This window comes from Anabrus simplex, chromosome 7 (genome assembly GCF_040414725.1).
Source record: "Anabrus simplex isolate iqAnaSimp1 chromosome 7, ASM4041472v1, whole genome shotgun sequence".
In the NCBI taxonomy this organism is placed as follows: Eukaryota; Metazoa; Arthropoda; class Insecta; order Orthoptera; family Tettigoniidae; genus Anabrus; species Anabrus simplex.
This window is the reverse complement of record NC_090271.1, coordinates 286,569,439-286,583,438: the sequence shown is the minus strand read 5'-3', so window position 1 is coordinate 286,583,438 and position 14,000 is coordinate 286,569,439. Positions and strand designations below refer to the sequence as shown.

At 37.4% G+C, this 14,000-nt stretch overlaps 1 protein-coding gene across 5 annotated transcripts in view; it reads left to right on the top strand.

The window, feature by feature from the left end:
- The window catches only part of LOC136877567 (ornithine transcarbamylase, mitochondrial), a 183,334-nt gene that overhangs the window by 82,225 nt on the left and 87,109 nt on the right, over window positions 1–14,000 (top strand). For all 5 annotated transcript variants that reach the window (XM_067151710.2, XM_067151711.2, XM_068228683.1 and 2 more), the window contains one exon: window positions 5,054–5,177. In XM_067151710.2, the coding sequence (XP_067007811.2) occupies window positions 5,054–5,177 (124 nt within the window). The remainder of the gene's footprint in view (window positions 1–5,053; window positions 5,178–14,000) is intronic.

Here is a 14,000-nt window from a genome sequence, read left to right as displayed (position 1 = left end):
CCATGCTCAAAGTCCATAAAGCTAATATACCCATGCGACCTACAATCAACTGCACGAATAGAACAACATATAAGACTTCTAAATTTATACATAATTTTTTTTAAAAGCACTATAAATGTTACAATAATTCTACAATCAATAACTCAATAGAATTCTGTGATAATCTTAATAAATTTGAACTGCAACTGCATCATAAAATGTGTTCATATGATATAACTAACATGTACCCTTGCATACCGATTAATGAAACCATTAATATAATCAAACTCAATTTATTCAGTCACAGCAAATTAAGTAGGTGTGAAATAGAAGAATTCATAAATGTATTGAGATTTGTTTTAAATAATAATTACTTCACATTTAATCAAAAGATATATCATCAAATGTGCTTGGGAATGGGTGACCCTGCATCTGGTATACTAGCAAACATTTATATGGATCATTTAGAACATGTTAAAATTTTGAATAACTTCGAAGGACTAAACCTTTGGCTGAGATACGTGGATGACACGTTTGTTATAATAGACAGTAAAGTGAATAATAGTGATAATATTTTGGATTTTTTAAATAAATTAGACAGTAACATAAAATTCACTTAAGAAGATGAAAGTAACAATTTGTTAAGTTTTCTAGATATAAATGTAAAGAGAGCAGGAAATAAATTTGATTTCCAGATTTATAGAAAACCGACGTTTACTCCAATAATGATTAAACACGAGTCACTCCACCCCAATTCTCACAAACAGGCGGCATTTTTGAGTTTGGTTTATAGAGCCCTAAAAATTCCATTAACAAGTAAGAGTTTAAAAAAAAGAACTTAATTTCATAAAGGACCTGACACTCAATAACGGTTATAAAATGGAGATGGTTAACAAGATCATTAATAAGGTGAAAATAAATCTGGTGTGAAAAAATAAAAAATCCAAATTTGCAACTTTTACATTTACTAACCCAGCTATATACCCCGTCACTAATACCATCAAAAATAGAGATATTAACATTGCCTTCAAAACCCAAAACACAAACCGAAATATTTTCTTCAACCACAATAAAGTTAATATAAATAGTAATCAATATCAAGGATCTGCGTGTGCAGAATGCAATTTTTCGTATGTTGGCCAAACTGGCTGAAGCTTTATGATAAGATATCTCGAACATGTAAATGCAGCCAAACACAAGAAACATTCTGCAATGGGAGTACACATGCTAGAAACTGACACAGTTTTACAACTATTGAAAGGGATTTAAGAAGAGTAGAAAAAGGAAAAGAAGTGACGGAATTGGAAAACATATACATTAATTTAGATCAGCAGTAAAATTAATGCCAATACATTTTGTACAAATGTTACTCCAGCAACATCGAGAACAAGTAAAATGTTCATAACATAGGCAATTATCAACTGTACAAAATCGTTAATATAGTTAACGAAGTTTCAACGACAATCATACAAGTCAAGCAACATTGAATCAATACAATTAGCCAGATCTCAAAAGGTTTTTAAAAATAATTTTAAAGGATGTTCACCAGATGAGTTTCGTCAATAAAATGTTAGACTTAGATAGATTTTAGACAAATATGTTTTAACTTAGACATAATTTTATTGTTATATGACTTGTAAAATATTATAAGATTTGTCAATCAGGTTTACAAGCATAACCTTAATCCAACAGAATAGATTCATGATCTTATATAACCTTAAGTAAATAATAATTGGCTGATGATGCTCACGAAAAAGGAGTGAAACATGTACCATATCAAAAACTTAATAAATATATAAGTTTTTATTACGTTTTTATTGTATTGAATAGGTTGTAACTAACAAAATTATAAGAATTTGTATCACAAGTAGGACTTCAATACGGACAAATAATGAAATTTATAACCTGCAACATACCACTTAGTCGAGTGGCTTGTCTCCTTTCTCCCAAGTCTTCCCAGCCCAAACGTTGCAACATTTACACCACCTGCTATTTCTTCCTCTATTTATTTTAACACTTGAAATAAAAGTTTGTAACATTTATTCATTTTTACTAAGTAACAATGACTTTGAATGGTGTAGTTCTTTTGCTAATTTTTACCATCTCAAGTCAGTACAGAGTAATTCAAATATGAGTGTGCATGAAGTAACCCTGTGTTGGTATTTGATGTAACAAATGACTTGTTTAGTATTGGCAGTCTTTTTCTTACAGTATTGTTGATCACATAGAGTAAAATTTAAATATTTATTTGTTGTGGAACTCACTGTTGATTGCTACAAGGCATTATTAACTGGATAGTTATGTGTATACTCCAAGAGCATTTACAATGAGTAATTTTCACCTGATGGATGCTGAAATCTTCTCCACCGAGATAGATAGCTGCAGTCGATTAAGTGCAGCCAGTATTCGGTATTCGGTAGATAGTGGGTTCGAATCCCACTGTCGGCAGCTTTGAAGATGATTTTCCGTGGTTTCCCATTTTCACACCAGGTAGATGCAGGGGTTGTACCTTCATTAAGGCCACGGCCGATTCCTTCTGACTCCTAACCTTTTCCTCTCCCATCATCGCCATAAGGCCTATCTGTGTCGGTGCAACGTAAAGCAACTTATTAAAAAAGTAAAAATCTTAAGATAGCTAATTCGTTTGAAGATAATGGCAGTGATATTACTGTTAGTGAAATGAAGACAGAGCTGAGAATATCACAGCTCTATCCCATTCGAAAAATGAAAAGTATAACAAAGTGAGTTAGACTACCATCATTATGTTAATCATGCAAGAGGTACACAGTGAACGTAATGATTCATCAGACTGAAAGAAGAACATTGAAAATATTTGAGCATTAACAATAGAGCAGCCATATGTTTGTAGGAAAGTCGCTGACAGGTTGACAGCTGAGACCAAGTCGAAATAAGCTGTTATTATTGAAAGATGTCTTTAGTTGATTTTAAGTAATGTAAAATAAGTTTTTAAATGCTATTGGTATAAATATATCCAAAAATAAACATCATAGGTGCCCAGAAACTTGACTTTAAGTGGTGGTCACAAAGCCCCCCCCCCCCGACCGTTGGTATACAATAATTTTTTTTTTTAAAAAGTTGACATTCCTAGTGTTAAATAAGGTTAGCTCCGAAAACAAATATACAGAGTGCATCTAAATTCCCATTACACAGTTTAGAGGCTTGTAGGGACAGGGGCTGAGTAGATGATATTTTGAATAGGAAGGCATGTCAGTAAAAGTGCTGTTTCCCCGCTACAAGCAAAATATCACTAATGTCCCACGCCTGCTGCGTCACTGAATGGAACGGAGCGCGTACGTTCCTGCTGCAGTGCTTCTGCTTCCACGAGAACGGCTCGTCTTGGTGATCGCCCACTTCAATATACATCATATTCCATTCCACTCACACACAAACACCTAGTAGTTGAACATTCGTTACTGCCATAACACGAGCAAGCAGATCTTCCTCTGACTCCACAGGCATCTCGTAAATCTGACTCTTACTGCAAGTTCTTTTAAATGGATGAAAAGCACTACAACAACAACGCACGCACCCCACACCATTCATTAACGCAGCAGACACGCAACATTTTCATGTATGGTTGTGTTTTACTTTTAGCAGGGAAACGGTATGTTTCTATTTAATTTATTATGTACAGGACATTATATTTAACACTGGATGGGTGTGTTTCCCTCTCTGCCACCAAGCGTGCCTGCAACCCACATCCTCAGATTCCCTGCCTCGAATACTGTCTATACAATACAATCTTACTTGAATAACAGATGCTGAAAGTGTCGTCCTACCTGTGCAGTTTAAGTTCAGATTTGTTGCTTTTTGTGCAGAAAAAAACGAAACCCCTTTTTCGTTGAATTTCTTCCAATTCTTGAATCAAGATATCTAGTGAGGGTTCCATACACTGGAACCATACTCAAATGGTGGTCTTACCAGTGACTTATATACCCTTTCCTTTACATCCTCACTACTTCTTCCTCCACGCCTCCCACATTTGTGGAGTCGCAGGTGCGAACCACGTCAAACATGTGGACCCGGCCATGCTCCACGGCCGGATGCCCCTCCTGACTCCAACCCTATTTGGAGGGATGTACTCACTATTGTGTGCTTCTGTGGTGATTGGTAATTTCATGTACATGTGCATATTTTCTATATTTTGTGTTCAACAGACCAGTGAAGTGATAGTGCTGTAATTCATATTAATAATTGTTCATCAAGATTGAAGATCCATATATAGATCACACATAGCACTGAATAATTCCACCGTATATGTGTTGCTTTTAACTTAGTGTGTTCATAGCTTTGAAGCTGGTTGACTTCTTAGTACCGGGCGAGTTGGCCGTGCGGTTAGAGGCGCGCGGCTGTGAGCTTGCATCCGGGAGATAGTTGGTTCGAATCCCACTGTCGGCAGCCCTGAAGATGGTTTTCTGTGGTTTCCCATTTTCACACCAGGCAAATGCTGGGGCTGTACCTTAATTAAGGCCACGGTCGCTTCCTTCCAACTCCTAGGCCTTTCCTATCCCATCGTTGCCATAAGACCTATCTGAGTCTCGGTGCGACGTAAAACCACTAGCAAAAAAAAAAAAGACTTTTTAGTAAGGCATTTTATTTAATTTTAAGATTGCTTAGATTGTGTCTTTGTTAAAAAGTAGCTGAACATGACCAATTCAGTGGTCAAAACTAGTCCTAAGTGAATTAATGACAATCAGTTTATTTCAGCGTATTGATTAGGTGGTTAATAAATCCCTTCAATAAGAAATAAGTCATATCCATGTATACGGACCTTAAATATGAATTTCATTTCTTATATTCGATCTGCACAGTGCCCATAACTTTTCTGAGGATTCTTCTTTCCTCCCCAACTTGCATTTCATGAACAGGCGTTCACAGGCATACAAGCATTGATTTAACCATGGTTTTGTAGTGTTTTATTTTGCCATTCCAGGATATTATTAGTATTATTCAAAGCAATATATCAATGAAATTCTTTTTTTTATTTAGGCCTATTGTTTTCTTTATCACAGATAGCATGATACAGATAAGTATTACTTTGCCTGTGTTCCAGGTCTGGTGTTAGTTTCCTTGGAAGAGACTTCATCAATCCCCAAGATTTTACTTGTAAAGAACTAAAGTCTCTTCTCTGGACAGCAACAGATCTGAAACATAATTTCAAGGAAAAAAAAATTAAGGTAAGTAACACCTATATTTATTCGCCATAGTATAATATGACTGTCAAAGTAACTCTTCCTGTTGCTTGATATTAGGTTGCAAATTCATTGGCAATGCAGAGAAAAAAATCATTATTTAATAACATGAATCAAAAGTTTTTCATAAAATTGTTACTTGAAAATAAAAACTTCTGAAATAATTAAACACAGTAGAAGTCCACTATAGCGAGTACGGCATATAACGAAAATCCTGTTATAATGACAGTTTTTGTCTCTCCCTTCAGAATTCCTATATTTAACTGTGCATTATTCTTCAGTTAAAGCGAGAGCACTATCACTGATGCATCTGTTATTACAAACGATTAAGCGTTCCCGTTACCGGTATTTATGCACCTAGTGATTATATTGCATGCGATCGATCATCTTTGATATCGTTTCCTTGCTATGTCCACTAGCAAGTCCCCTGGTCGACATTCGAAGACAATGTCAGAATTGATTAGTAATAAGCGTCAATTTTATTTTGTAAAGAAAAATGGAAATGAAAGAGAACATGTTTACATAATAAGTGCGTAAATAACGAGTCTGATAGCAGTTGTTAATTAGTAAAAAATGAAGGCTGAAATAAACTATCGCGTAATTTTAATGCTAAATAGCCTACTGCAATTAAGTAAGAATGGGATACACCTCAAGATATGGCAGAGTGCATCGCTGATTTCAGAGGTTAGTTTTATATTTTCTCATATCTGGTTAAATTTTGGAAAGGCTATTATCAAGTGATAAAAATCATTGTTTTCCGTATTGAAGATACTGAATGTAGGATGCTAAATGGTTTATTTTGTCACCTATTCAATACATATTCAATTCAATACATATTATGTATTGAATAGGTGACAAAATAAACCATTTAGCATCCTACAAACAGGCTATTATCATGTAAATATATAACGAGAAGGTTATCATTTCTCTACTGGCGCTTGAAATATGTTTTCTTGATATATATGTACAGTATATAGTATGGTTAAGTTCGGTTAGGTGACGCTGTTCGCATAAGAAAACTGAAACGTTTGTTACAAAATGCAATTGATCATCTTTGGTACGGTATGCTTTCTCGCTATGTGCACTTGCGAGCTCTCTTGTCAACATTTGAAGGCGATGTTGGAGTCAGTAATACCTGTCAACTGCTGTTCCATAAGGAAAGTCAGAATTGAAAGAGGAGAACATGTTTCGTAATAAATACGCAAATAATGCGGTCGATAGCAGTTATTAACTCGTTAGAAATAAAGGCTAAGTAAACGATCACTTGATTTTAATACTCTACACTGAAATTAAGTAAGAATGCGATACACCTCAAGATATAGCAGAGGGCTCCACTGATTTCTGAGGTTAATTATATTTTCTCGCATCTGGTTAAATTTCATTAAGGCTATTCCCATCTAAAATTACAGCGAGAAGGTTATCACTTTTCTGCTGGAGCTTGATATATGTTTTCATTGTATATACAGTACTTGGTTAAGTTAGGTTAGACGACACTGCTTGAATAAGAAAACTGAAGAATTTACCACAAAATGCAACCTTCGGTATTGTTTTTCCGATGTGTACACCTGCGAGCTCTCTCGTTGACATTAGAATGCGACGTCGGAGTCGATTAGTAATATCCGTCGACTGCTGTTCTGTAAAAGAAAATTCTAAATGAAATAGGATAACATGTTTTTGTAATAAATGTGTAAATAATGTGGTCGATAGCAGTTGTTAACTCGTTAGAAATAAAGGCTGGAGTAAACAGTCGCTTAAAAACGTGCTACACCTCAAGATATGGCAGAGTACATCACTGATACCAAAGGATAGGTTATATTTTCTTGCGTTTAATTAAATTTAGGAAGGGCTGTTCCCATGTAAATTTGTAGTGAAGAGGTTATCATTTCTCTACGTGCGCTTGAAATATGTTTTCAAGATACATATACAGTCAGGTTAGGGACGCTGTTTGAAGAAGAAAACTGGAACGTTTGCCACAGAGGCCTGTGGAGTGATACGTAAAATGTTACAAATAATGAAGTTAGAACCACCTAAATATGATTTAGTGATTGGATGTAAAGTACATTTAAGTGATATTTGGAATTATTTTAGGCGAAGTCAGGTGCAATAAATACGAGGGCTATTTTTTTCAAGGTCCGATCGGTCGCGACAGTCAAACGCCCGCGAATATATGATGAACCGCTGTGCAGATGTGTTGCGCAACGTCTCTGAAATGACCGTTATGCGCCTCACCTCAGTCCCGTCAGTAGTGAACGTGCAGCGCGCTCGTAAACATGGCTACAACGATCGCTTCGCCTGCCAAGTGTGAAGTGCGCGGTGTAATTCGATTTCTTCAGGCTGAGGGGTGCAGTGCAGCCGAAATTCATCGCCGAATAAGTCGTGTGTATGGTGAGACGTGCATGAGCGACAGCAAAGTGTGACAATGGTGCAGGAACTTTACAGCAGGGCGTACAGACGTCCATGATGCAGGCGGCCAGGGAAAGAAGCGTATGTCAACCGATGGTCTTGTTCAGCGTGTGGATCAGGCAATTCGAGAAAATCGTCGGTTCACAATTTCTGTGTTGAGTGCTTCGTTTCCTGAAATTTCCAGGTTAGCTCTCTACACAATTGTGAGTGAGACACTTCAGTACCGCAAACATCGTGCGAGATGGGTTCCGAAGATGCTGTCTGACCGTCATAAAACACAGCGAATGGGCGCCGCTTTAGCGTTTCTCCAGCGCTACCATGATGAAGGACCGGATTTTTTGAACAAAATTGTCACAGGGGATGAGACATGGGTTCATTTTGAAACGGAAGAAACAAAAGAGCAATCCAAACAGTGGATGCATTCGCACTCCTCGAGTAAGCCAAAGAAATTCAAGCAAACATTCTCCAACAGAAAGTGTATGGCTACTGTGTTCTGGGACCGGAAAGGAGTTCTGTTGGTGGAATTCATGGAACGTGGTTCCACCATCACTGCAGCCGCATACTGTGCGACTATTCATTGTCTACGACGGGCAATTCAGAATAAGCGGAGAGGGATGTCATCAGGCATTGTCCTCCTCCATGACAATGCTCGGCCGCACACTACAGCTGCCACCACGAACCTCCTGCAGCGTTTCCAGTGGGACGTTTTCGATCACCCAGCATACAGTCCGAAACCTGGCTCCATCAGATTTTCACCTCTTTGCTCACATGAAACACTGGCTAGGAGGACAGCGTTTTGACACCGACGAGGCGCTGCGGACCGGCGTACAAAGATGGTTACAGGCGCAGGCGGCGATGTTCTATCAAGAGGGCATTGACAAGTTGGTACCACGCTACGACAAATGTCTCAATCTGCGAGGCGACTATGTTGAAAAATAGCTGTGATGTATCAGTAAGTGTTACTAATAGAAAAGTGTCAAATTTGTACTGCTGTTTCATTTCGTGACCAATCGGACCTTGAAAAAAAAAATAGCCTCGTAATAAAAGTAATACATTAAAATGACTTACAGAGGCCTGTGGAGTGATACTGTATTTTTTTCAGAATGAAATTAAACATACTCTTTCACGTAGTAGTGGATATTGAAAAATAACAAACGAGTAAGCGATAGTGTGGATATCATCCGCGAAAACGCAAGTTTTGACCAAACTATTGCTGTTTCATACAGATTAACGTGTATGGGGATTTTCCGGACTTTAAAAAAATCGGATATAACGACAATCCAGAATAGCGAGTAAATTTTTTGCCGTTATGAATTCTCGCTATAATGGACTTCCACTGTAGTACATCTTTTTAGTACTGTAATTAAAAACTCTAAAAATACAGTTGTAGAGATGTTTATATGGATATAACATAATAGAGCATTAACCTTCTAATGTAATGAAAATGGTTTCCACACAATACATTGGTTTTATGATCGTGATACCAAAATAGCCCACCTACTAGCCATAATCTTTAAGGCATCAAGTCTCGATGGCCTGACAGGATGGTTAGCTGGTTCAAGTTCTGTTGGAAGAAAAAATATAACCATCAGCATGTTGGCTGGCAGGGAAGGAGAGTTGGTGGTATGCAATTTTTAATCACTAGATTGTGTGCCAAAGGCCTGGGTTTGGTTCGAAAACCTCTGTGCAGTGTCGTTGCCTATGTGATATACAAGACCAGGAAGTGGACCGATAGAAATGCGCGTTGCAAGTAGTTTTACAAACGTCCGCTAGAGGTCTGCACATTGTGCTATGCTGCTTGCACGAAATACATTAAATTAATAGTACTGTTGGTTTTTAAGGACGTAAAAATCTACAAATAATGAAGTTAGGACCACCTAAATGTGATTTAATGATTGGATGTAAAGTAAAGCACATTTAAGTGATATTTGGAATTATTTTATGCAAAGTCAGGTGCAATAAATAATAAAAGTAATACATTAAAATGACTTACCATGATCACTGTTCATGCAACTTTTAAAAGCTTTGTCCTGAAGTTCTTTTCCAAGTCATGAGCATCTGTAATGTTATGAGCTTCATTGTCGAGTATTGGTTTTAAACGTTTTGTAATGAGAGTTTCTCATCACATTTGAATGCCTCAATGAATTTGGAACAACAAAAACCTTAAGTTTTTAAAACTAAATTCGTATTGAGCAGGTAACGTAAGCAGTGATGCATAAAATTCAACATATTTTGCAGAAAGTAAACAAATTTTCTTAAGGGGTAGCGTAATGCACATCAATGGACTGTCATTAGTGGCCGAGGATATCTGTCCCAAATATTATTCACAATTGGAATTTTCTTCTGCAACTCGAACAAGATAACTATCATGGTCAAGGAAGACAACTCCAGAGTGACAGGTTTCTCTGAAAAGGCATGTTGTCATTCTTAATATCAATAGCATCTAAGATAATATAAAATTTGCAGATATTTAGGCCTATTAGAAATACTACATCTGCAAGAAAATACAATAATCGCGAATTGATTAGTTGGCTTACCTTCGAGCGTCTCATCAAGTAATTCCAAAACTGTTGTTGGTCAAGATTATGATTTTTGTGTACATGGGGCTTGATAGCCATTTTGTCTATGATAAGGGATCCTAACGTTTCCTCCACGCATGTCAAATTCATGGTTTCATAGTGGAGCCTTTCTTTATTGAGGGATGTTATTCCAGTTTCTCCATTTGAAAAGCCAACATAATTCTCAAGTGTCTTTTGATGTAGAAGTGGAGGCATTGAAGTAATCTAATGAACCTGTAGCCCATAAACTGAAGTCTCAGTATTAAAAATGTAAATTACAGACTCTAGATGATGTCTGGGGTGACCAAAGTGAACCTAAATTGTCCCCCTGTCTGGATATAGCAATTCTCCACTTCTCCTTTAAAACTGGATTGGCAGGAAATGATTGAAAACTCCAATGTTCTCCTTTCTTTGACGAATTGGACTTACAGTATGATATACCATATTTTATAGTGTATATGAAATTTACTTGGATTTCATTTGAACACTAACAATAAGTGAAATCCATTTGTAAACATATTAAAAACACTTTTCTCCATATGTTAATATACTACAGCACATGCAAGCTATAGCATGATATCGAGACATCTGGCAGCAGTACTGCGAACCTGGTTGGGGGAGGTTTTTATGCTCAGAACTAGCGCACACTTCCCAGCCTTGTTTATCTCGTAGGCAACGGCAGTGTTCATATGGAATGAAGGCATATGACGTATTGACGCATATTTTGACATGGTTCCTGGCAGCGAACTAGATCTTTTTCCTGAATTTTAATGCATTACTAGCTGATATACCCAGGCTTCATTACAGAATTCTACATTGTATTCAGAATTCTACGTTAGGTACTGTACACATTGTGAGCAAGATGTATTAAATTGCATAGCTCTTAACGTTACCCTAGAAACATGACGGGGAAGTCGCCAAACGTCTTCTCATATGAAGACTGGTTAGGGAATTTTCATTGTAATGGTAGGCCCGCTTGCCTACCATCAGTCACAATCTGGTTGGGGAGTTTTCATTATAATGACAGACACTCACTCTCCACCTGCCTTTTTACATCCTCAGAAAGACTGTCTTACTGGCTTCCCCAACTGAAATGAACATAGGTCATTACAATGACGTCAATAGGAATGGTGCAATTAAAAGCAAGGCTTTCATATAAAATTCTTGATCATAAGAAAAACAACACATTTTCTCACTTTTAATGAACAGTTACGCTAGATGTTATAATTCTCATCTTAAGTCCGTATTGAAATGTACGTAAATACAAAGTATGTTACAAGTGTTATTTTTAATATCCACCTATTCATATAAATATTTGAGAATTAAATTTTATGCCTTCCCCTAAACTACCATTTCACTCAGCGTGAATAAAATGAGTTATAGCCTAGATTGTAGTGGCTCATCCCCCGACTTTACATACCGATTTTCATTAAATTCTCTTTGTATTGAATAGGTGCATATTAAAAACAGTACTACACTGCCGATCCAATAGTCCAAAGTTCCAGAGCTGGAGTGACCAAGCCACAGACAGCTGTGATCTGCGAACACTCTTAGTCTTTTTTCGGCAGGGGAGAGGGGGGGTGAATAGTGGAAGAGTCTCGGGGCAAAAACTATGCCCTTTTTACTAATCTGTTTCCTAGGAGTACCCGATGAGTCTGAAAATCTCGATTCACTACACTGGTGACGGAAAAATCTATCTGACTTGGGGGCAAATGTTTCCTCCAAGCCACTGCTGTTAACCTATTTTCTCGTGGGTCGGCATTGATATGAGCTTTGCAACAAAAATACAAATTCATGAATATCTGTGTTATCATAGCCGGTACGGTAAAAATGTATAAGACATAAATGATCAGAAGTTTAATTCTATATAACTTCAGTTATGTAGTATTTATCGATAGGATCACTAATATAAATATTTGAGAATTAAATTTTAGGCCTTCCCCTAAACTACCATTTCACTCAGCGTGAATAAAATGTTATATAGCCTAGATTGTAGTGGCTCATCTCCCGACTTTACATACCGATTTTCATTAAATTCTCTTCAGCCGTTTTCTTGCGATGCGTGTACATACATACATACAGACATACATACAGACAGACAGACAGACAGACAGACAGACAGAAAATACGAAAAAGTAACAAGTTCATTTCCTTGTTACTGTGGACATGATCAATACAGAAATACTGTTCTTTTCAAAATCTGAGCAATGTGCAGACAAAACTCTTATTTTATATAAATAGAAAAACATAGTACATACCTGATTTTTGTATCATATGAAGGTGTCAGCCATACAAAACGAAGATGTTAATCAGGAAGTGCATATCTAAAGTATTTTAATTATACCAGTCTTTTGGAAAAACTTTTTTAAAAAGTAAAAGGAAAATCCTTTACATTAAAGTTTAACCAATAAGCCTGCTCAAACAATCAAAATGAATCATTTAATGTGGCTACTTGAGCCACAAATAAACACAATAACATTTGAAGTACACAATTTACCTATTTAGGAACAGTTTGTTTTGGTATAGTAGCCCTGAAATCATAAAACTATATACAGTCTAACTTTGCACTGCTTGGACCACCACCGTCTTTCTTTTCACAATACGGGTGAATCATCAGCCTTCATCTCTTTGTCTAAACGAAAAAATAAGCCCAAATTTCTGGAGAGGTGAAGTATTTCCGTCATTTGTATTTGGAGTAAAATAATGCAGCTAAAAAAGCTTGCACTCAAAAGTAACATAAAAAATAAAAATCTTGCCCGACGTATCACTTGATATGTAATCTTTTTCCTAAGCAGGGTATTCATCACGGTCATCTATTTCTGAACCCGCTTCTCTCGACAAAATATCCAAGATATCACTGTCATTGAGCCAGTGTGAGGACATGTTTGTACAGTAACACAGCTGACAGATTTGGCGCGATCAGCACTTGGCACATCGAGTGCTTCCATAGCGGTTGCAGCAAGGAGAAACTATCCTTTTTATCGTTTAGGTTTGAACTTGCCGATAACTGCGCTGCATTCTATTGGACACTGGATAAATTACTTACTACCTCCAAGCAAGGCACAGGAACTGTATGGTACCGGGCGAGTTGGTTTTGCGGTTAGAGGCGTGCGGCTGTGAGCTTGCATCCGGGAGATAATGGGTTTGAATCCCACTGTCGGCAGCCCTGAAAATGGTTTTCGTGGTTTCCCATTATCACATCAGGCAAATGCTGGGGCTGTATCTTAATTAAGGCCACGGCCGCTTCTTTCCAACTCCTAGGCCTTTCCCATCCCATCATCGCCATAAGACCTATCTGTGTCGGTGCGACGTAAAGCCACTAGCGAAAAAATAAAATAAAAAAGGAACCGCATGGGATATGTGCAGCTGCCTATAAAAACATGCAAATATCACACCTGTATGGTATAAGGGTGTCGTCCACAACCAGGAAAGCAGTGTGCCCGCATCCTGTATGGGCATAGTGTTGAAAGTGTCAAGCCTTGAGGAGATCCGTTGGTATTATTTGACAGGAGAAAGGTATGTGCCAACACTGGGTTTCACCCTCTCCCTACCTCATCATCATCACTCACCCAGACTGCAGGTCACTTATGGGCATCAGCTAGAAAGACCTGGACTACAGTTGATTTCTCTGGAGGCCACATGAAATCAGTCAGTCAATATCAATCAATCAATGAATGCCAAAAGGCATTCCTGAGTTGAAAGTGGGAATTTATAACAAGATACATGTCCTTCTCATTTGGATGTACTGTTAATTGTCAAGTGTTTCTATTCTTTTCTCATTAACTGGTGTAGGACCGCAGTATTTTCCATATTGTAACTCATTTCCTGTGCCTCATTGAATATATCT